The sequence below is a fragment of the Dendropsophus ebraccatus genome, chromosome 5, assembly GCF_027789765.1.
Source record: "Dendropsophus ebraccatus isolate aDenEbr1 chromosome 5, aDenEbr1.pat, whole genome shotgun sequence".
Lineage (NCBI taxonomy): Eukaryota > Metazoa > Chordata > Amphibia > Anura > Hylidae > Dendropsophus > Dendropsophus ebraccatus.
In genome coordinates, this window is record NC_091458.1 from 75,562,183 (window position 1) to 75,587,218 (window position 25,036).

Here is a 25,036-nt window from a genome sequence, read left to right on the forward strand (position 1 = left end):
GGTTATCTGTAGGCTAGTCCTCTCTTGAAGGGCTTAACAGTGCATCACACAGCATGTGTGGTGCTTCAAGAAAGATGGTTTTCAGAGCTGATTGACTAAGAAATAGTTGTAGAGGGGACCTAGAAGAGGGCCAGGGCCCAGGTAGAACCACGGTGGAGAGCTGTGTCCTTTCTCCACTAAAGTTTGGCTAAGACTCCTTCTCTACCCAAGGGACTAACTTCCTAACCAGCGTGTAAAATGTGCTGTGGTTGGGTGGAAAGGGTGCAAAAGAGAAGGGGAAAAGAAAGAGAGAATAGGATAGAAGAAAATAGTGATCCTACTGGACAACAGAATCTAGTACATACACATACAAATAACCCTTAAAATACTTCAGCTGTGCAACTTCTGGACCTTGGTTATATTATACAGCAACATCTAGTGGTTATCTTTGGCAATACTACATTTACAACAGGACCACAAACACGTACAGACTTTTAGGAGGGGTGCAAAGAATAGCAACACCTGCAGTGGGACACCACACACACACTCGGATATTACTAAAGAATTATAATGTACATGTATGGAGTATAATGAAGAATAACAAACAGTACTTACAATTACGCTAATGTTTTGATGAAGTAACAACACAATAATGTGTTGTTTAGCACCTCTATTTTCAGAAAACCTTTGCCTTAGCCTGTTTTGGTTATTTTACCTATTTTAATAATTTATCTCTTTATATTCCTAATGACCTGGCTCCGAGATGTCTGAACATTGTTGATTTCCTTTACTTAGGCAATGCCAGGATCTCAGCAAAGTTGAACTAGTCCAACTAGTTTTTTTTAATGTCAGATAAAATATGACAAAATGATTCCATTGTAATATAAACTCATTGTCATGTTAGTGTTTACTTTATAATAAAATGCTTCATGCTGTGATACTGCTTTATGTACATAAACACATGAGTTTTGTGAGTGTTCCAAAATCAAGGCCCAACACTTAGAATGTAGAAATTAGTATTTAAACCAGGGCTTTTTCATTTTTGTATCAGAGCTGCATGGGGGTACATTTTTTTGTAATAACTAAAAGCTAAAGCTTGACCAAAACTGAATCATGCATGCCCCCAAACACACCAGCAAATCAACAACAGAATGGCTTAAAAGGAAAAGAATCAAGATGTTGCAATGACCCAGTCAAAGGCCAGACCTCAACCTTATTAAAATATTGTAGTAAAACCTCTGGAGAGAGCTGTGCATAAAAGTATGACCACAGACCTAAAGGGTTATTCCTACCTCCCTTTTTTACCTTGCTTGAAGATTGCTCCACTTCCTGGCTTTCTCTGTGGGCAGGATCCTTAACTGTGATTGATCCTCTTCACCAGCAGCAGCATTAGGGCTGGCATCATGGCTGCTGGCCTGTGCTCTGCTGTTGCTACAGCAACAGCTGGCCTGTGCTACAACAACTCTGACAGCTCTATGGTGCTGGGAGCTGTCAATGTGATGGATTACTGCATAAGTTGGTCGGCAGGGGAGTTTGTACACACACAGATGTGCGTTCTTGAGATCCGACCAGGGAGTCATTAGCCCGGCCACTGCTGATAACACTGAGTGGTGGTCGGGAGCCTAAACAACCAGCTGTAAACAGACACAACAGAGAGCCTAGCAGGGAGACACAGCTAAAATGGTAATAAAAACCAATTGAAAACTTTCTTAACTTTTAATTACCTAATATTTTAGATATATTCATGCAGGTGAGAATACCCCTTTAATGAACTAAAACAACATGGTAAAAATTCCTCCAGAACAATATGAGGGGCCTTCATAGTCATACAGAAAACCGTTAATTGTTATTGCTGCCAAATGTGTTTCTGCATGCTGTTGATTTATGTGGCATTTTAAACGTTTAGGGGGACATTTATTAAATATGAATACAACTGTCTTAATAAAGCCCCTCCTGAGGGTTGGTTTACACCTATTTCCTAACGTAAACTATGAAAAATTAGGAGCGGGAGGAGGCCTCCTCCTCCTTCCCATCTTGCCGTGGAAAATCTGCACCTTTTTGGTAGCGTATGTAAGATGATAAACATGCCCCTTAGTCTGCCCCTATATTATTTATTTTATTTTTGTCTTAGAATAGTACTCATCTAATACACTGTCAGTAAGAGTGAGAGACTGGCAAAAGTTTTGATCATTAAGGGTCTCAGCACCCTCCCTGATAAGAGAAAAAGAAATGTGAGCGCTTCACTTTTCCACTATCAATCATCCTGTCCAGTGGTCCCAGTGGACTTATTATGGAGCTACTTGGACAGAGATCGCTGTGAGCCAGGGAGTAAAATACTCTAATTTGTGCTTCTCCTGGCTCCTTCTCCTGATTGGAGGGGGTCTTGGCTGCAATTGTTGCAACTACCATTTAGGGACAAACTGTCCCTTTAAATTGCAGAGAGCCAGCACATGTGTTCCCTAGGAGGTGGGGACGTCCGTGCCGGGCAAAGCAGGAGGAGACAGGAGCGTGGCTGGGTACGGTGCCCCAGAGAAGGAGGCAGCGCCGGACGCCCCCACAGCCCTAACAGAGTTTATAGTCAAGAAGATAGTTAGAATTAGTAATCTCTTTAAATCTTTCTTAAATAAGTCCCGAAGGCCAAAATAGTTTATGTTCTTAAGGAGTAAATTTCACCAAGATAGTTGTTTACAGCAACAGACATTGTTATTCTATGTATGCACATTTCAGAACTGTTCAAAGCTGAATGAAGAACAATCACAAAGCACACAATAAATGAATCTGTAGTCATTTTACTGAAGAGTAAATCTTGTTTCAGGAAATGTATCTTTCCAGGGGGTTAACAAAATATGTTTCAAGCTGTAAAATGTACCATGTAATCCAGTTCTGCAGTTATAGCACATTATTGCCCCACGGTCAAAGCTGATTCAATGCCAGGCTGGGGACACAAGGATGTATTGAGCAGATGTTAAATCCATCTACAATAATTGAAAGGCAAAGTCCCATGTCAGCAAGTAACATAGAAAATTGTTGGCAGAAAAAGACCACTGGGTCCATCTAATCAGCCCTTTCAGTATTTTATTTCTTATAATCTTAGGATAGATATATGTTTACCCCAGACAGGTTTACATTCAGTTATTGTAGATTTACCAACCACATCTGCTGGAAGTTTGTTCCAAAATTTTTTCTCTTAAAGTGTTCTTTGTGTACCACACATGTTCCTCCTACAAGAGGGCCCCATGAGATTGGTTGATGACTAATTTCAATAATTTAAGATTTTAAGCAGACCTTCTGAAGTGCCCATTGTCTGTTTGGAGCAGCAGAATGCCCTCCAGAGCCCTTTGTGTTGGGAAGCTTAAAGGGAAACTGTCATCTAGGAAACCGCTATGCAACAGCTGACATGATTAGATAGTAGCATACATTAGAAATAGTAGCAATGACAGGAATGATACAGTACCTGTCTCTGGATTCAAGAATGTCAAAAATGCTTTTGTTTGCTGGTTTACAAGGTCAAAGGCCTAGAAGTGCCATGGGCTGCAACCCCCTTTCCCTATCCTTGTTGCTTAAGGGGCTACAATACAAAATAATTTTGATAAACCTTTATACAAAGTAAATGCAATAAATATAATAATTATAACACACACACACACACACACACACACACACACACACACACACACACACACACACACACACACACACACACACATCTATCTATGAGAGAGAGTAAATGCAAACCTTGGATGATTTAGATTTAGAGTGTAGAACAAGGATTTGTTAGGGATCCATGGGCTTATTATCTATGCTTTTATTAAACTATTTTCCTTTTATAATCAAAGAACATTGTAAATTGCACAGAATACATTATGTCCTCATATCAGCTGACAACATAGAGGTACGGCTCTTTTGCAGTGATGTGTGGGCTGTTGTTGCTGGTTGGAGAGGACTCGGCTAATGGTCTTAATGGATGCCCCTATACATGCTAGATTATTTATACACAAAATAAAATGTGAAGATGCAGAAGTTTGCTGAGTAGGTTACCATGCCCCTGGACTTTACCAGTAATGTTTGAAGTAGTTTCCAGCTAAGATATCACATTTCTTCTATCAGCTCACAAGTAAAAGTAATTTTTGCAAAAGAATTGAAATAGAATTGTTTTCATTGAGTTTGAAAGTACCCCAACCGTATTTGGTAATAGTGTGAGGATCATTCTGGAAGCATTACTGGTAATTAGAGTATTAAATAAAGTCAGATAAGCCGATAATCTGTATCAGTAATATCAAGTTTTATGCATTGAAGTGGTAATTATTTTAATAACATTATTAAAGAAAATGACAGGACTCAATTATGAAGAAATGTATGCAGTAAAATAAATGTATCCACAGTGACCTATTTTCATGTATTTCAGATAGGTCAGACTCATTAAGATAAATATTTTAATTTAACATCTGTATCAAGTAGATATTATCTAAAATGTAAGTCCTTAAAGGTGGGAATTTCCATGTAACAAAGTTATTTCATATCCACTAGATAAGGGATGACTAACTGATTGTGGTGGTCCTGCTGCTTCATAGAATTATCCAGTCTCCTGTCAACTGACTAATAGGATGGTTAAAAGGTAGGATAACATCTTTAAATGGGCATTGTCACAAACAATGTTGACATGTTACAGGGACATATGTTATTGGTCATGGGTCTCAGTGTTCAGATTCCGACCAATGAGACAGAGCCAAGAGAAGTGTGCGCCCATTGCAATCTTTCCTGGCTCTGTGATTGAGACAGCTGCATAATGTAAGTCTATGGGGACTTAGCAATCATATAAACACAAAGGTGTGTGGCAGCATGTATTGCTCCCAGCCTTTTTCTCCTGATTGGTCTGAACATTCGGACCCCAACCAATAACAACTTTTGACATTGCTCTATGACAAAACCAAAAACAAAAAGGGTCCATTATCGAAATAATGAACATTTTTACATTGGGCTCTTTATTAACCACCTGCTTTTGCAAAAATAAATGCCTTTTTTCCATCTGTTTACATATTGTTTTACGATCACTCAAAATTATGGCTGTATTTTGGTATTATTTTACTTTTTGTCTGCCTTAGACTCACCCAAGCAGATTTTATGACCATACCATATCCATGTTTGTGTGGTCCATGATATAGAAATAGTCTATGTTCATACATTGTATTTCTGTCAGTCTTTTGGTCAGTCTTTTTTAAACCAAAACCAGGAGTGTTTTTTTTTTTTCAAGATTATGCATTGGAGACACAGAAAAAAGGACAGCCTAAATACAGGTTAAAAAAAGGCCCTCATGCCCTCATTTTTTCTGATACATGAGGACAAGGTGCACTTTTTTTGTCCCTGGAGGAAGCCTCTAAATGGTTAGAATTAAAAGGCATGTAACAAGGTTTCAGTAATTTTGTTGTGAGGAAGATGGAATAGCTCCAGGCTTAGAGACCTGGGCATGGTAATAGCATGGGTCAAGGGGGGGTTACGGAGGGGGGAGGGATACTGCTGGGAAGAGAGATTTTTTCCCCCTTTTGTTTCCCCTCTTCCCTCTGTTGCGAGCCCTCAATGACATGTAAAATAATAGCCTGGAACGTAAGAGGCTTGAACGACATAGGAAAGAGATTTTGTGTCATAAACTATGTTAAGAATTGAGATGAGCGAACCGGGTTCGGGTTTGAGTCGATCCGAACCCGAACGTTCGGCATTTGATTAGCGGTGGCTGCTGAACTTGGATAAAGCTCTAAGGTTGTCTGGAAAACATGGATACAGCAAATGACTATATCCATGTTTTCCACATAGCCTTAGGGCTTTATCCAAGTTCAGCAGCCACCGCTAATCAAATGCCGAAAGTTCGGGTTCAGATCGACTCGAGCATGCTCGAGGTTCGCTCATCTCTAGTTAAGAACTACCGGCCATGTGTAGTCTGTTTAATTAAAACACATTTAGTATCACATAGCACACAGAAGTTAAATAAATTGTGGTGGTCTGAGCAATACCACCTGTGCTATTCCAATTACTCACATGGCATATCAGTTCTAATTTACATACATTTCAACTGGCAGGTTATTCATAAAAAGATAGACCAGGATGGGCTGTATTTATTTTTTTGTTGCAGGATAGAGGGTTTCACTTGTATTTTGTCATTCGTATATATATTCCACCACCTTTTAATACTGCAGTGTTGGAGTCCCCAAAAAACAGGAGTGGGTTGAAGATTCAGAAACTGTACTCCCAACTCAGTAAGATGACTTACCCTTGGAGGTCATTCAATCCTGCAATCCGAACTCAAATTACAGTGATTGGCTGAATAAAGGATTGAGGACTCTAAAGGACTTATAAAATAATAGGAGCTTGCATTCCTTTAGTCATATAGTTCAGTCACACAACATCTCCATCAGAGGTTTTTTTTTAAATATTTACAGCTCCGACATTTTGTATCCAAAACAGAATCCCCTAATGAGTAAGTATGAGATTTATTTTAAAAGTACTTCACAGGCACTTCATGGTATTTCTAAAGCATATAATGTTCTAACCCCCACGTTTACCACATTCTCCTTTAAAAACAAATGGGAATTAGATTTGCAGCTGTCGTTTTCAAATACGCAATGGTCTGCAACTTTTCTCTACAGCAACAAATTCTCTCATTGTGCAAACCATCTTAAAGCTTCACGAAAACTTTTATATAGGTGGAATCTCACACCGCATAGACTCAACGAGACATACCCCTCATGTTCTATTCTCTGTGGGAGATGTAACGCAGAAGTTGGCAACTTATTCCATATATGGTGGACATGCCAGAAAATCCACCCTTCCTGGAACCAAATTCACACATTATTATGTAAAGTGCTAGGATACTTCCCACATTCGGGACCTGAAGTAGCGATATTGCATCTCAACCTATTAGACATGCACTCACATGACCTCTAAATCACTATACATATACTAAAAGTAGCCAAAACCAAACTCACACAAAAATGGAAAAGTCCTGATCTCCCGGTAATGGTAGAGATTCTACATGTCATCCAACTCAATTGTACCATGGAATTAGCAATTAGGGATAAACTAGGTTTGAGATCCGCGTCCAGCAAGTTAGGAGAAATGGAAAAAAAATTATACCTTCTTTAACTCCCACCCTCCCTTGTAGTGAGGATCAAAAATGTGCATAGTTTTTCCATGTATGAGCAGCAGAGATAATAATAGGGTGTTCCAGACCACACTTAACTGAGTGGAATGCTGTGGGGCTTTACTTCCCTTACGTTCGCCTAGGAGATGACTTGCCATGACTGTTTATGCTTGTATTGTACAATATTTCTTGTTACTAGTGGTTATACTGGTTTAAATTACTTACTGTGCGGCTAGAACGTGTTTGACACTGCGAGCATTTACCTACATCTTTTATTATTATAGGCCTCCAAATCCCTTTGGAGGCAACATCTGTTACGCTTCACCGATTTTAACTCTAAGACCATTGGCAAGCGCGGGAGTCAGATGGAATTTCAAAAAAAGGACCACTCCACCGTCATCCCCCTGCTACCAATCGATTAAGGTAAAAAAAAATAGCAGTGATGTACCTGATGGTACATTCGCTTTAAGGTTATGTTCAAACTACGTAAAATTACAGCCATTGTTTTCATCGGCAACAACAGCCGTACTTTATGCAATGTGGAACATTGCCTACATTTCTATGGGATCCCGGCCGGAGCGTATACACATCGTATACACTCCGGCCGGGATCTTGTGCGGCGTCGGCCACTTGCTTCATTGTGTGCTGTGGAAGGTTCTGATGAGGGCACATGATGATGCGGCCGCATCAGAACACTGTGGCCGGAAAGATCACCAGGCCGGTACTTAAGTACCTGCCAGGATGATCCGGGCAGGGAACGGCTGGTCTCTTACCCCATGTGAACATAGCCTTAGTATGGATATTCCACATACTCTGGACAGTAAACAGTGGCATGAATGTGAACATAATATAAGGTCAATCCCTTACATAAGGTCATCCCAGTGCTGCTTTTTCCATTTGTATTTAAATAAAAATGCCTTCTGACAAAAAATATAGGTTAAAAAAAAAAACAACTAAAAAAAAATCCATTCCTTTCATATGAATTAGAGGTTTCAGTTCAATACATTAAATGAAAACTAACAGCAGGTTAAATGGCTCTAACTTGCTGTTATGTTCTCATGGGGCTTGCGATGCTAAGAATGAAGGTAATGAAGTATAAAGTATGTAAATTAGGTGGCTTGGTGGCCCTATTCCACAGTAACGATAATCGGCCCCATTTGGCCCGATTTGACTGATTATCGCTCGGTGAAATAGAGAGAATGATAAGCCGATGATCGTGTCATCGGCTGATCGTTCATTTAGGGCCAAACCTAAAATCATCGTTCCCCCACCGCGCATCGCTACGGTTAAATAGCGGTGCACGGCGGGCGACTGACGATTTGAGAAGCAGCAGCAGCATACATTACCTGTCAGGTCTTCCTCCCCGGGACCCGCGCACTCTAGCTTCAGAATGGCCTGTAAGCTGACGGAGCACACAGCCAATCACAGGCCGGGACCCCTGCGGCCTGTGATTGGCTGAGTGGCCTGTCAGCTGACAGGCCATTCTGAAGCTAGAGTGCGGTGAGGAAGACGGAGCAGAGCAGAAGACCTGACAGGTAATATATGCTGCAAGGGCTGCAAGGACATCGGTAATGATGTCCCTGCAGCCCTCGCTCAACGATCATCGGGCCGTGGAATAGGCCCAGTAAACGAGCGGCAATCTAGCAGATCGGCGCTCGTTTACATCGCTGATCGGGCCCTCCTCGGCCCATGAAATATTACCCTTAGTGAACCAATCTCATCCACCCTGTTGGCCTCCACCCTGTTGGCCTGCCCCATCTCATGAATATTCATCAGGAGCTCTGCAGTGATGAATGTCAGAGGGAAGTCACTGCTACAGTCCAGAGGGGCTGGCCGGATGGATCAGTGAATTAAAGGACAAGTGCCATGAAAAACTTTTTCCCAGTAATTGAAGCACATTACAAAGTTATATAACTCTGTAATGTGCTTCAATCACCTATCTGCCTCCCTTCCCTGCCTTTTTCCCCCTCCACCCCCCACCAGGAAATGTCCTAACTCACACAGACCTGATTACTGTCGTCACCGTCACCAAGCTCTTCTCTCAGCTCCTTCTCCTGTTACACTAGCCTCCCCCCTCCTCTGCCTTGTCAGGTGACTCAGCTTGATCAGCTCCGATTGGCTGAACAACTGCAAGCCATCACTTGTCACATAGCACTTGCTTATCTTCCCTCCGACTGACTCCGGCACATAGGCAGCTCCCCCTTCCCCTCATACCCTCTCTCCTGCTGCCATGGACTCAAAGAAGGAGTCATGTCACTAGAGAAGATAAGCTGAGCAAGCAGAGTCACCTGACAAGGAGGGGGAGGCTGGTGTAACAGGACCTAGAGCAGCCCTCCTGCTGATGACTCATCCTCACAAGAAGAAGCTGCCTGGTGACTGTGACGACAGTAATTAGGTCTGTGTGAGTTAGGACACTTCCTGGTGGGGGGAAAAGACAGGGAAGGGGGGCAGATAGGTGATTGAAGCACATTACAGAGTTATATAACTTTGTAATGTGCTTCAATTACTGGGAAAAACTTTTTCATGGCACTTGTCCTTTAAGGGTGGTAGTTCCATCCCATCTGCACTAACCCACCTAATTTGCATATTGAATAAAGTAAAGATTTACTGAAAGTGGTACTAAGGAAAAAGATAGGAAAATAACCCTAATCCTTAGCCTCTCCGGCCCTATGGGTATATAATAGCAGGTTAGAGGGTTTTACTCTGCTGTTGGCTTCCCTTTCCAGTTATTCCTTTTTCATTTTAGTTTCCCGTGTAAAGGATGTCCTGGTAACTTTAGAGGGATGATGTAATAAATAAGGATATTGGCAGCTGGCTGTGGATCCAGGCATATAACCATACATTTGCTTTAACTTAACACAAGCATGAATGTGTGAAGAAAAGAAACTAATAAACGTGAAAAAGAAGTTAAGGCTTAGTAAAGTATTAAAGAACAAACACTAAATAGGAAAAACACACTATACAAGAAGACTGCAGTGCCACATAGTATGAAAGCTGAAAACTTTCTTATCTTTAATTTTAAATTTCCCCAACAACTTTAAGGCTGTGTTCACACATAGTAACATAAAAGCCAAATATGACAGTAAAAAAAGGTATAAACCTTATGGCCATATTTTAAATGTAATAATGTGCTACCTTAAAGTATGTGGAAACACAGCCGTCTGTGTACAGATGGTTTTCTTTTACAATGTGTGCACCAATTGACATTTTCCTTAGACGTTAATGCAGCTCATTATTACATTATGAATATGGTCCTGTTTTACAATTATTTTTCTGTCATGTTTGGCTTTTACTTTATTGTGTGTAAAATAATTATGTTCAAGTGTTTCTTGCTGGTATTTAAAAAGCAATTGTGAAAAACAACCCCTTCAGGACCATGTCCCAGATTCGTCGGCGTTTGTAGAATAGACACTGGTGTAAACTTCTCACAGCAGCCAATGAGAGCTCAGCTGAAAACAGTGCTGGGATTGGTTGCTGTGGGCAATTTACACCAGTTTTGATTTTTACACATTGGGCCCCAGTGTCTTTGAATATATGATATCGTAAACCTGGAACTCATATTAAGCCTTTTGTAGGCTATGTTTCCACAAAGTCTTTTTTTGGGTGAAAGAACGGTCATTGTTTGAGAATGATAGCTGTTAATAATAATCATAATCATTTTTTATTTCCGCCATTATAAAATAACAACCATTAGTTCAAAAACAATGGCCATTATTTTACCTACAAAGATATTGTGGGAACATAGCTGTAGTCAAACTTTTTTACAGGAGCGCATTGAGTTACATGCAACTCAAAGTATTCCTCATGTTGTTCAGTTCTAAAACTAAAAAGTCTTTGTGGAACCCTAGCCTAAAAACCATATAATCCATTATTTGGTTTTATACGAGCAGATATTTACCAAGCCCGGCACCTTGTTTTCTTGCACTTGCAAATCTACCACTTTCAAAATGAAATACTGGAGTTAAGATAGAAACATACAAAGAAACCTAGATACCTTACAGCAGCGATAAGAGAAGACTCCTATTAGGGTAAAGTTACATGTGGGAGATTCCTGGCAGAATACAGTATGTTTGCCTCTTCCTTCCATCTTAATGGGACATTCAGAGACCCATGTGCTTGCTGCAGAAAAATTCCATTTACGCATCTAGAAACTGTTATGGACATTTCAGTTTGTATGATTATATACTTCCAGTGTTAACCAGTCCCACCCAGGGCAGAAACCAGGGGCATTAATAGGTTCATAGTTAAGTTAAGTTCATAGTTCATAGGAAAGTAAATGATGGGTCCCCACTAGAGATGAGCGAACCATGAGCATGCTCGAGTCGATCCGAACCCGAACTTTCAGCATTTGATTAGCGGTGGCTGAAATTGGATAAAGCCCTAAGGCTATGTGGAAAACATGGATATAGTCATTGGCTGTATCCATGTTTTCCAGACAACCTTAGAGCTTTATCCAAGCTCAGCAGCCCCAGCTAATCAAATACCGAACAATCGGGTTCGGGTCGACTCAAACCCGAACCCGGTTCGCTCATCTCTAGTCCCCACCACCTAGCTGACAGTAAACCAAATTGCAGCATACAGGAAAAGTATTTTTACTTGGGTTACAATTAAGTTGATAATAACAGTGGCATATCTTCTTGACATAGGAGAACCCACATTATATTGCAGATAACTGCTAACTTAATTTTCCCCAGAATTATAAACAACTTTCTGGGCCCTATATCAACTTCTATGCCTGCGACCAATAATGGTACAAACATAGACTGGTGTTTGTTTTTTTCTATATGTTTTATGCTTTACCTGTTGGCACATTTCCTATCTCCATGGTTTCTAAAAATGTAGTTCTTATGGAGAGTGGAATTTACCCAGTAACAAAGAGAATGAGGTCATTTAGTGATTAGCCACATCCACGAAGTGCAGCATGGACATGGACTGATCTTGATATGTCCATCCTTGTGGTGAGTTATGACAAGTTAACTAGGGATGGTCCGAACCTGCCGAGGTTCGGGTTCGTATGAACCCGAACGCTGGGCAGCAGATTCCCGCTGTCTGCCCGCTCCGTGGAGCGGGCGGATACAGCTGGAGGCTGTATCCCAGTTTTCCAGGCGGTCCTCCCGCTGGATCCGCCCGCTCCACGGAGCGGGCTGACAGCGGGAATCATTACCGAGGGTTCGGGTTCGTACGAACCCGAACCGAACTCGGTTCGGACCATCCCTAAAGTTAACCTCTGTCATAGGACAGGGCAGCCTATTACATATAACATATAAAAAGTTACTGCCGATGCACTAGTCAACATATTAATAAAACATTCCCTTTACTATGTATTATGGCTGACGAAGAGGATGCATTAAAACATGCATGATACAAATGAGATTGGACTTTAAAGGGTTACTCCAAAGGGGAAGAAAACTATTTAACTGGCATCAGAAAGTTATACAGACTTGTAAATTACTTCTATTAAAAAAAAAAACAAAAAAAAACCCCTCAAGCCTTCCAGTACTTTTTAACTGCTGTATGCCCTACAGGAAATGGAGAATTCTTTTCCATCTGACTTGGTGCTCTCTACTGCCACCTATGTCTTAAACAAGAACTGTCGAGAACGTGAGAAAATCCCCATATAAAACCTCTGCTTCTTTGGACAGTTCCTGTCAGGAACAAAGCGGGCAATAGAAAGTGCTGTGTTAAAAAGAAAAAAAAAAACACTACTTCCTGTAGGGCAAACAACACATAAAAAGTATATATTAAAATAATAATAATAATAATAATAATAATAATAATAATAATAATAATTCTAAAATCTCTTAAACTTTCTGAAAGTTTATTTGAAAACTTTTTTTCTTTAGAGTACCCCTTTAAATTATATTTTTTTAATATTGCGTTTTTGACTACTTTATATAAGAACATAGTCGCTTATATCTGACCCTTTTTTACCACTATAGTGGCTAACATAAGATTATTACAGTTCATTGTCAAACAAGTTGGATCGAGCTGTTACCATCACTGCTTGGCCCAATGATTTAATCACCCATCAAATGACCAAATGAAATACTGTCTACAAATTACAGGTTTAGAGAAGTTACCATCACCATAAACATCCAATCAAGTCAAGCTACATATGATTAGAAAAGAGCAAACAACAGGTTATGAAAATATAGCTTTAATTTAAAGACATATAAACAGTTTTGGTACAGAACAGACATGATGCTGTAAAATCCATTGATATTTTGTGTTTACTCCTTAAATTGTTTTCTATGAATTAAAAAATTGCATTTTGCTTGCTATTTACAATGAAATATCACATGGACATTCAGTGCTTACATTTGACGTCTTGAGAAACAGACCAAGGCTGGCTATGTGTCAACTACACAGCTCAATATTCAGAAATGAAATTAATTTGGAGTAATATCACAGTCTGAAGATCCTAGCAGAGTCTAGAGATCCTAATGTTTAACAATCCTTAGCAAATAAATATTATACCAGCCCATAAAAGGTATTGCTAAATCTGCTGCTGTGGAAAATCTGTCACTACACGTAAAAGTTATGTTTGCATTACATCCAAGCAGAGCCAAAAAACAAATGACACAGCTAAAGAGAATGAATAAATAAAGAATTTATCACTGTGCTATATATCCAAATTAAAATGTATAGCATGCCGGACTCAAGCTAAACACTGGGAAATCAATCCGGCTCATTTAGACGTTTAGAAGGACATATAAACAGAGCCAATCCTTTGTTAATATAAAAGTGAAAATTCACAGAGACAAGCATTGTGTGGTATGATTGTCAAGTAAGTGCATATACCGCAATAGAAAAAAAAATCCAAATACTGTGGATGTTATATCACACACACGCTAAACACAGTGAATCATAAGAAACCTCTCACAAATGCAACCAGCACTGTCATAGTTACATAACTCCTTGCATCATGTCCAATGAAGCTTTGCTTGAAAATGAATTGCACTTCTTGTTAATCCCTTTTTAAATCTATCCTTTACAACTTGAGGTACAATAACATACATTCAGTGCATCAAATGTGTATCTTTTTTTTCATTTCCATAGAAATATAGAAGGGTCACATTTACTTTATGCAAATGGTATATGACAATAAAACATTAAAAATATATACACACACCTGTATTTCATAATTGTTCTTTTGGACCCCCTGCTGACTATAGGTTGATCAAACAACCAACCAACAGTACTCTGATGCATTCAGTTATGGAAGGTTTATGACATTAGTTGTACATGTGTACCAAACAGATAATGACTTCAGTAAGTAGTAGTGCTATATGCATTACGTATAAAAAATCTTTACAAGTTTTGTTGCTTTAAGTAAAAAAGCTGTAAAGAGATATTTACATATATATTACTATATGGTATAAATTAGTGGTCCTTCATTGATAACCATTACCAACACATTGTGTTATTTAGATTTTTCCGTCCTCCAAAATATATCGATTAGGAAAAATGTTTTAAATGTTAGAAATCTCAATTGGCTTTTTATCAAGTAAATGGAAGTCCATTTTGCCATTTAGTGGGATTTGAACTTCCAGATTTTCATTTATCCTGTGATCTTTCTTTCCTCTTCTCAAGCAGATATACATTGCCATGAGAGTGACAAGTATAACAGAACCCAAACAGAATATAGATAGAGTAACCAATGTGGGAACACAAGAATCTGCTTCAATCTTTTTATGAGTAGGTTCAATTGCTATTTGTGGTTCCTTCTCTTCTATATTAATATCAGGATCTTTCCTTAGCAAGTTTTCAATGTAGCTCTCATTGCTTACTGTATCATTGACAAACAAATTGACCATAACTGTTGAGAAGAGAGGTTCTGGATAACCATGGTCAGTTACTTTCACTAGTAACCTATATAAGCCATAGTCATCCCTCATCAAGGCCTCTTCTAAGGTTATGTTTCCTGTTTTGGAATCTATTCTAAAGGATTCAGGTTTAGGACCCCTCCTTCCTATTATACTATATGCTATGACTGCATTCATCCCTGTGTCCTTATCAACAGCATAAACTTCAGTAACAGGTGAACCAGGAAGAGTTGAAGGAAGGACAAGGAGGTATGACATATTGGACTGCGGGAATAACACCAATGGAGGGTTGTCATTAACATCCAGGAGCAATATGGTTATTTTTGCTGTAGAAGATAGAGTAGGGTCACCAGCATCAGTAGCTTCGACCCAAAGAGTATAAGAGCTCTGTTGTTCCCTATCTAGTGATACCTTTGCTCTCAAGAGTCCTTTGCCAGTGTCAATGACAAAAATGTCACTTCCATTCACTATAGAAAGGGCAACCCAACCATTTTGTCCAGAGTCAGCATCTGTGACGCTAATTACTCCAATTTCACCAAAGCCTGGAAAGTTCTCAGGAACAAAGAAACTGAAATCCTTGCTAATGAAACGAGGGCTGTTGTCGTTTTTGTCAAGAACTGTAATATGAACAGTGGCTACTGACTCTTTTGGAGGTTGGCCAAAATCTCTTGCTTTAACAGTAAACCTGTATTTCTCTTTTTCCTCTCGATCAAGCATAGTTGTAACTGTAAGAATTCCTGTTTGCTTATCAAGAGAAAAATAAGCAGGTGCATCAGGACCCAAATGGTAGGAAACTTGACCTCTTTCTCCACTGTCAGCATCAGTAGCATGCAGTTTGGCCAAAAAAGCATTAACTTGGTTGTTTTCTTCAATTGTCACTTCTATGGTGGGTTGTGTAAAGACAGGAGCATTGTCATTGTCATCCAAAATGTACACTTGTATCGGTTTCCTAATTTTCGACCCATCCAAACTCAGTGCAACCACTGATATATTATATACTTGTTTCTTTTCGTAATCTAAAGTATTTGTAGTCTCAAGCAAATATTCATTTGTATATGTTTTGTATGCATTAAGCCGGAATGGTCCTTCTCCTTCTAAATAACAATTCACCTTGTATTTGCCATCAGGATCTTTAATAGTAAAAAATGCAATGGGAGAATGAATAGGTTCTAACTCTTTCAAAAAGACAATACCATTTTCTTCATTTGCGATATAGCGAGGTACAATCTCGGGCGGCCGGAGAGCCACTTTAATAATGGAGATAAACACACTCATAACAGCTGGGATGCAGCCTGGGCCATTGGCAAGTATGGTTAATTTATGATGTTGAATGGTGCTGCCATCTACCTTTTTGAAAAGTTTTATCACTCCTGTATTTTCATCCAGGTAAAAAAGTTCTCTTGAGGACTGTGGAACACGTTCACTGAAAGCATATGTGATTATTGCATTGTTACCTAGATCAATGTCCACAGCTTGCACCGTGGTTACCGTCATACCAACGCTTGAGTTTCCAGGAATAGTCACATTAATGGTAGATTCACTGAACTGTGGGCAATTATCATTGACATCGCTAATGAGAATAGAAAGAGTGGCAGATCCTACAAGGGGTGGGTTGCCGCCATCTTCAGCGATAATTATAGTCTTGTACTCAGATTTGACCTCTCTGTCCAAGGTCCCCATTATTATAAGGTAAGGTGTCCTTTCCCCACTCTCATTTTCTTCCACATCTAATGTAAAAACACCATAGTAGTCCACTAACCTGTAGGTCTGGACCCCATTTAGTCCTCCATCAGGGTCATAAGCAGGATGTTCTATTACCAGCCTGGTGTTAACAGGAGCATTTTCTGGGACTGTAATGTATATCTGTGCCACCGGAAATACAGGAGCATTATCATTTACATCAATGATGGCAATCTTTACTTTGATGAGCCTGAAATATTCCTGTGGTAAAATAATAATGTCAAGAAGGAGGACACAGTCCTGAGCACCAGGGTTCTGTGGGCAGAGAGCTTCTCTGTCCAACTTGTCTGCTGATGTGTACAGCTCCCCCGTGCTGTTATCAAGTGTCACATACTTCCCACTTAGCCCTTTAGATGCCAGGCTGAATGAAAGAGGGGGGTCAGTAAAGAGACCCAGCTGCAGATCACGCACAATGTTTCCAATGAGAATCCCCTTGGGTAAACCTTCATGCAGCATGTATAGCAATTCAGAAGCTGTGCTGTAACTTGCTGAACTAATCGCAGGTCCAGTCAAGGGAACAATTAGACACAGGAACAAAAAATTCTAAAAAAAACAAAAAAAAAAAACAACAACATATGTTTACAAATATAGACAAGACAATAATTACAATAAAATGTGTGTCCCTATTGTTACTAAACCGGCTTGCTTTATGATGCTAGTTTCCAACCCTAGCTATGATACAAATCAACATAGCTATATAAGCAATAAAACTGCAACAAAATTGAGTGTTTACTTCTTTAATATAGTATGAATGTCATCTTTTCACTAGTCGTCTATCATTATATCCTGTGCTTCATTTATGCCACATCATTTCTTATATAAAACTATAATCTGCAAACTTCTTATGACTATACACTTCACAGATCATGATTAGAAATTACACAGAGCTATTCAAACATTGCTAAAACTACTAGTTGCACAGTGTGCTTCTGTCAGTCACCTACCTGTACATGGCATAGACTGGTCCTGGCTGGACTGGCTTGTTGCCCCATATCCAGGTTAAAAGGCTTTAGAAGCCAGCTCAGTACTCCTGTGTGCTGTATGATCCTTTCATTCCCTTGGTAGTTTAATCCCAATGAAACTGCAGTCATTTAGTTCCTGGTGTTAAAGACACAGACACTCCCTCTCTGCTCATGCAAATCTCTGGGCAGCCTCAGCCAATAGCCACAGATGCATCAATTAACAAAGCATTCAGAAGGGATGGACTAGTCCTGAGCAGACCATGCAAAGCAATAGCTGGCTTTAAGAAGAAACTCTACAGACTTATAGAAAACTTTAGGCACAATTAAAGAAAATGTGAAATGGAAGGAGAAATAAATTCTTACAAATCAATGTTTTAGGACATTATATGGACATATAGGATGTGTATCCCATTAGCAAAACGTAATAAACACACGCGCGCGCGCGCACGCACACACACACACACACACACACACACACACACACACACACACACACACACACACTTGTGTGATGTTCTATCTCTAGTATTCCTTACTAAATACCTATTTCATTGTGTTGATTTAATGAGTTTCTTTTATGCACCAGTAAAAGATTTTGCAGATAGACTGAAATCTATGAAATCTCTAATAACTAACTATATGTGGATAACTAAGTCTCACCTGCGGATATCTGCTGTGCATCAGAAACTGATTCTAGAGCTGGAGTTGCTGGCAGCCCAGACCTCCCTCCTACACACAGTACGCTGGCTTGTGTGGTCATTCCATGTTCTAATTCCTTTCTTGCTCAGAAATTGCTTTGACTTGGAAGAAAGGATTTCCATTCCCCCGGATGCTGTTACTTGAAATGTTCAGTTCAGACGTGAGACCAGATTTATAACATTCTCTGCTATGCGTGCTGGCTGCAAGTGGAGTCTGTGCATCAGGCAGCTGTGGCAGACGAATTAACTGTTTAAATGCTAATGCATGGTGGATATGCTTCCATATGGAATAGAAAATATTAATTAAAATGTAAAACTAAAGATAAATTATTATTAAAAGATAAAAAATTTACATCTATATCACAGCTTACTGTACAATAGTTTAAAAAAATTAAGCCTCTAGATATTTGAAAAAGCCGCATTCACTTAAATATAACATGTGAGCAATGTGTAGTCACCTACACAGAATGTGCCCTCACTTTATGACTCCTGCGACCTAAGAATAACCAGACTGCAGCTCCTAGGTCTTTGCTCCCTGTAAAGCCCTCCAGCCCCTTAGCTGTGTGGGAAAATGTAGCATGTTCCATTTAAAGCGACTCTTTATCCACAATCTGACACTCCCAAACCGCTTGTACTGTCAGATAACTGCTTTCAATCCAAGATCTGTCCTGGGGTCCGTTCGGCAGGTGATGCAGTTATTGTCATAAAAACTACTTTTAAACTTGCAGTGGTGTGGCCTAGAGTGTCTATTCCCTAGGATTGCAACACCTCTCCATCCCTCCTCCCCGCTTTCCTCATCACTAGGAACGCCCATGGGCAGGATTTTTCCTATTCATCACCTGAACACTGCACAGGTGCCTTAACAATCCAGCTTATGTGCAGTGTTCACACAGGTGATTAATAGCAGAAATTGTTCTAGGGGCATTCCAAATGATGAATAGGATGAGGAGGAGGGACAGAGAGATGGTGCAAGCCTAGGGCATAGACACTCTAGGCAACGCCAGTTTGACACAGGGCTGCAAGTTTAAAAGTTGTTTTTTATTATAATAATTGCATCGCCTGCCAAAAGGACTCCAGGAAAGATCTTAGATTAACCCTTTGAGGACCAGGCCCGAAATGACCCAGTGGACCACGCAAATTTTGATCTTAGTGTTTTCGTTTTTTCCTCCTCCCCTTCTAAGAGCTCTAGCACTTTCAGTTTTCCATCTAGAGGGCCATGTAAGGGCTTGTTTTTTACAGGAATAGTTGTGCATTGTAATGGCGTCTTTCATTTTACCATAACATGTATGACGGAATTCCAAAAATATTATTTATGAAGATATAAATTGGTGAAATCGTAAAAAAGGATGCATTATGGTAACTTTTGGGGGGTTCCTGTGTCTACATAATGCACTATACGGTTAAAGCGACAAGATACCATTATTCTATACATCATCACAAAGACAACCATATGCAGATTTACACAGATTCTCTAATGTTATATATATATATTTTTTAATAAAATCCTTTTTTTGGCAATTAATTATTAATAAAATGGGCCTATTGTGGCGCTTATAACGGTTTTAATTTTTCACCTACACAGCTGTATGGGGTGTCATTTTTTCCACCATGATCTCTAGTTTTTATTAATACCATATTTGTGAAGATCGGAAATTTTGATCACTTTTTATAAATTTTTTTTTATATATAATGTAACATCAAAACGGTAATCCGCACACTTTTTCCCCTCTTTTCGTCTACGCTGTTCACCACTCGCAATGACGCTTGTTATATTTTAATAGATCGGACAATTACGCACGCTACAGTATATAATATGTTTATTTATTTATTTTTATATGTTTTATTTATAAAATGGGAAAGGGGGTGATTTTAACTTATTGGGGGAGGGGCTCTGGGGTAGTGATTTTTACTCTTTTTTACACATTTGAAGTCCTTTTGGGGGACTTTTACATACATTTGTTTGATTGTACGCACTGATCATTGCTATTCCATAGGCATAGCATTGATCAATGTGATAGGCGATCCGCTCAGTGAGCCTGTCTGTGCAGGCTTAGTGAACAGATCACTGATCGGACCGCACAGAGGCAGGTGAGAGACCTCCAGCGGTCCGTTACAGCGATCAGGACCCCTGCAGTCAAACTAGGGGGGTCCCAAACATTAAGTGACAGGAGACTCCCCCTGTCACACTTAAACACCGTGGTCGCGTTTAAGGGGTTAATGGCACGCTGCAGCATGATCGCTGCAGCCTGTCATTAACGGTGAGGTGGCGGCTGCTCATTGAGCCGCTCCGGAGCGCGCTTCATAGGTCAGGGCATACAGGTACGCCCACAGTCGTCTGGGCACAGACTTCCAGGGCGTAGCTGTCGTCTAATGGTTAAAAGCAGCTATCTGAAGGTACAAGTGGTTTGGGAGGGTGAGATTATGGGTACAGAGTCGCTTTTAGTGAATAGGGTTTTCAGCAATTCTGTGCAAACAATCATGATACAAGTTGGATATAGCCATTTCACAAAATAGTACAAAGAGGAGACACTGGTCAAGACTTGCTGCTTTTTAATGCATTAATATTTTGCTTGTTGTCAAGGCACAATGGGTTGGGGCACTTTGAGGCATTTTGCACTGAACTTGGACAGTGTCACTACTTAATCTGTTCATCTCAGGTGGGTTATTAGCCTTGATTTGGGTAAGCTGTTTCCTCACCATATACAGTACATACACACAGCAATCTCCATTCCCAACTGAGCAATATCCCAAACTTTGTAGTTGACACTCTATAAGTGACCACACACACAATAGTACAATATTTAAGAGGGCACCTTGTTTTGGCAGTGTTATATTTAGGGGTGCAGTTTGTTGCTGTATTATATTTACAGGGTGCAATGTGTGGCAGAACTATATTAATAAGGGACATTGTATGGCAGGATTAAATTTAGAGGGTACAGTATGTGTCAGTATTATATTCAGAAAGCATAGTGCCTGCCAGTGTTATATTCAGAGAGCACAGTGTCTGTCAGTATTATATGCACACGGTGCAGTATGTTGCAGGATTAAAATCAGGGGATAGAAACATAGAATATTGTTGGCAGAAAAAGATGACTTTGGTCCATCTAGTCTGCCCTTTTTGTAATTACTTTTCTATTATCTTTGGGTCCTATTACACGGAGCGATTTTTAACAATTAACAACTAATGATGACCAATGGCAAACAAGATTGTTTATCGTTAACCTGAAATCGTTCACCATATTTCACAGAACGTATGGTCGTTACTATGATCGTTCATTCCTTCTGATCCCAGCAGAACAATGAACAATGTGCATTTACAGTGAACAATTAGTGAAAAAATGCCGAACTTGAGCGAACGAATGTGGAATTACAGCGAACGATTAGCAAACGATTGATGATAATTTTAGGTTTATATCTAAATCAACGAACATACGAACAATTTTTCGATCGTTGCCTGCAATTACACAGAACGATTATAGTTCAAATTCGAACGATATAACAATTTTTCGCACGCTAATTCGCCACGTCTAATAGGGATTTTAGGATAGATATATGTTTGTCACAGGCAGTTTTAAATTCTGTTATTCCACATTGTGTGACAGTATTATATCAAGAAGGCATAGTGTTTGGCAGTATTAAATTCAGAGGATACAATGTGCGGTTGTATTATATTCAGAGGGTGCAATGTGTGGAAGTATCATAGTCACAGGGGGCAGTGAGTGGTAGTGTTATATTCAGAGGGTACACTGTCTGGCACTGTTATATTCAGAGGTATGTGGCAGTAGTGTATTCAGAGGGTGCAGATTGTGACACTATGGACCTTTTTTTTTTTTTTTAAGTTCAAAGGTGAGAATCTGCTGCAAAAGTGATGAACCAAAGATGTTTGGGCATGAAACTCTAGAGAAAGATGAGACATAGATTGAAGAAGGCATGGCAGTTTAGGTCAGATAGAGAAGACATGACCTGTACATCACTAATATCATTGTTTAAAAGTAAATGTTGAACCAGGCTAACATCACATCTCTGCCTCTGCCCTAGTCTGTTCAAAGAGGCTACAAACTAGTGTCTCTAAACTTATTAACACCCCTTTCTCAATGTTTGTTACTGAAATTATAAAGTTTAGAAAACAAAACAGGATTGTGGAGTTGTACTTTTCTGCTAGATATGACATTGGGTGCAGATAGATGTAACCTTATACTGCACAATACATTTGTTGAGGCCAGTGACTAGAAATGAGCAAACCACATGGAAAATTGTTTAGTGAATATTTGCACGAATTCGCGAATATTCGCAAATCGCATACAAGCGGATTTCATTAAAAATAGTGGCGAGCAAACATGTCGCTTAATGTTCGCGTTCGCCAATACGAACAATTTGTTCAATGATTGGAATTATTATAAAGATCATTTTTGAATAAGGGAACGTTTATCTAGTGATGTACGCAACTGCGTAATGTAATATTCGCAACTACATAATACTCACAACTGCATAATGTTCGCAACTACATAAGTGTAAACTAACATGTACAATCACTATTGCGTTCGCCATGTTTAGCAAATTTGCGAAGCGAATTAAATGCCCGATTTGCGGCAAATCAAAATTCGCCAGATTTGCTTCGCTCATCTCTACCAGTGACTATTGTGCATAAGTGTCATTGATAGGAGAAGTCTGGGAGTCACAAGTGCCAGGCAGGGGGAGGGTAAAAGAAATAACATGCTCTCACCTCCTCAGCATCAGTGCTGGTGGCTGCATACTGCTGATCCGGTCGCTGGGTCCTTGGCCACTTCCTGGTCTGAGTGGGGACGCGGCACGGAATGTGCCAGGTCCGCTTAGCCAGTCAGCTTAACAGGGTTTTTTGTCAATCATACGCTTTGGGTCATAAGATTGTATTTTTGTACCGGACTGCGTTGATAAAGAATTAGATTTTCTACAGATGCTGTTGGACCTTTCTATTTTACAGCCATCTTCTGGTCACAGTAAAGAGTCACTGTCGTTATAACTTTCAAAGTCAACAGTAGATGTGATATCAAACAGGTTTGCAATAAACATTCATTATTTTTATTTTATTTAATTATTTTTTTTGTTATCATGCTATAAAACAAAGCTATACTTACCAGAAATCTAGGTCCCATCTCCTGAAGGCAGCTTTTTAGTCTTGTGCTGGTTGAAAAAAACAGACTAAACACATTGGGAGGGATTGATGAAGAATGGCGTTCTCGTACGCTGGTCTTAACTTAGGCCCCGTCCCCTTTCCCCCGTCCGAATTCACTAAGCTTCCAGCAGGTGTAGATTTGGATCATGATTTATGCCAGCGAGCAGGCATAAATCATGGTAAATGAGGCCCGGCGAGTCCCCCGTGCCCACTCATCAGGCAAGCAGGGGGATACAGCAGGCATACGCCAAGGAGAAGGGGCGAATCTGCACCTTCTCCCTGGCGTACGCCTGGAGCGGGACCTTCATTAGTGTCCCCCATAAAGTCTGGCCAGTCCAGAGTCATGGCTCAATGTGTCCATCAAACAAATGACTGCTTTCTTTGTATAAGCGCTCAGATGACCTGGGAAACACTGTGTTCAGTTTCTTTTGTAGTTACATCACAGAGACAAAATGCCAAACGTTTTAATTGGTTAAGTGTGGGTGCTAAAACAAATGGAGAAGTGTATTAGTTTTTCAATGGGGCCCTATGGCAATCTATTCTATTTTAGAATATTAAAATACATTCAGTCAGTGCAGAATATAGTGTACTCTAATACAATTTAAACTATCAGGTTCTTGATTATAGAATAATGTGGCCATGTTCACACAACGTAAGTAAAGTATTAATCACAGCCATTGTTTTGCGATTTGCAACACTGCCGTGATTAATACCTTTTTTTACATTGTGCTGCAGCTACAGGGAATCCCGGCCAGAGTGAATACACTCCGGCCAGGATCGCTAATGGCCACACAAATGACTGACATGTAAGTTTTCTGTGGCCGCTTTTCATTGAATAGCGGCCACAGAGAACCGGTCAATTCACACAATTGAACATGCAACCGGTGTGCAACAGTGAATTCGGATTTGGGCGCACACGGGTGCGCCCGCATCTGAATTCAGCAGAAGTGAAGATCATCCGGCCGGTACTGCAGTACAAGCCATGACGATCTTCAGTAACAGCGGTCGGGTCACAGAACGGCCACAATTATACACAGTGTGCAGATGGCCTTACTGTTTTTTTTTTTTTTTTTTTTAAGTTCTTATCAGTTAAAGTTATTGTCCGAATACAAACTCTTGACATTTGATTACCGGTGGCCTAAGAAGTTGGCTACAGCCCAAAGGCTGCCTGGAAAACTTCTTCGGTAGTCAAATTCAGAGAGTTTGGATTTGGTCAAACCCGAACGTGCTTACGTTTGGTCATCTCTAGTCTTCGCTACAGATAAGCAAACCTCAAGCACTTTATGGCTGTATCCATGTGGACTGTAAAAACCTGTGGCCCATAAAAAAAAGGCTTTATTTGTAGCTTGAATTAACACCCTCTCACTCTATGATGACACTGGCAGCCACAATAGGTGCCCATTTTTTAGGAGTTCTGTAGAATGCCAGTCTTTAGTAAATCTTCCACATAAGCTAAATACCTGATTGTGAAAAAAATGTGTAATTACAAAATGTAATATGTGATATTTTAAACTGTGTAAGTAAGATGCAAAACATCAGCACATAAT

At 39.9% G+C, this 25,036-nt stretch overlaps 1 protein-coding gene and 1 long non-coding RNA gene across 2 annotated transcripts; one reads left to right on the forward strand and one right to left on the reverse strand.

Moving 5' to 3' along the window:
- Positions 1-1,481: 1,481 nt before the first annotated feature.
- LOC138793649 (uncharacterized) lies at positions 1,482-7,528 on the forward strand. The gene is made up of 3 exons (XR_011363310.1): positions 1,482-1,662; positions 4,507-4,594; positions 7,396-7,528. It is a non-coding gene; the product is annotated as an uncharacterized lncRNA (long non-coding RNA).
- Positions 7,529-13,287: 5,759 nt separating this feature from the next.
- On the reverse strand, positions 13,288-17,740 carry PCDH20 (protocadherin 20). Its single transcript, XM_069972317.1, has 2 exons — positions 17,622-17,740; positions 13,288-17,220 (listed from the first exon to the last, which is right to left on the reverse strand). The coding sequence occupies exons 1-2, from the start codon at positions 17,667-17,669 to the stop codon at positions 14,584-14,586; spliced, it is 2,685 nt and encodes an 894-aa protein (XP_069828418.1). The 5' UTR covers positions 17,670-17,740; the 3' UTR covers positions 13,288-14,583.
- Positions 17,741-25,036: the final 7,296 nt, after the last annotated feature.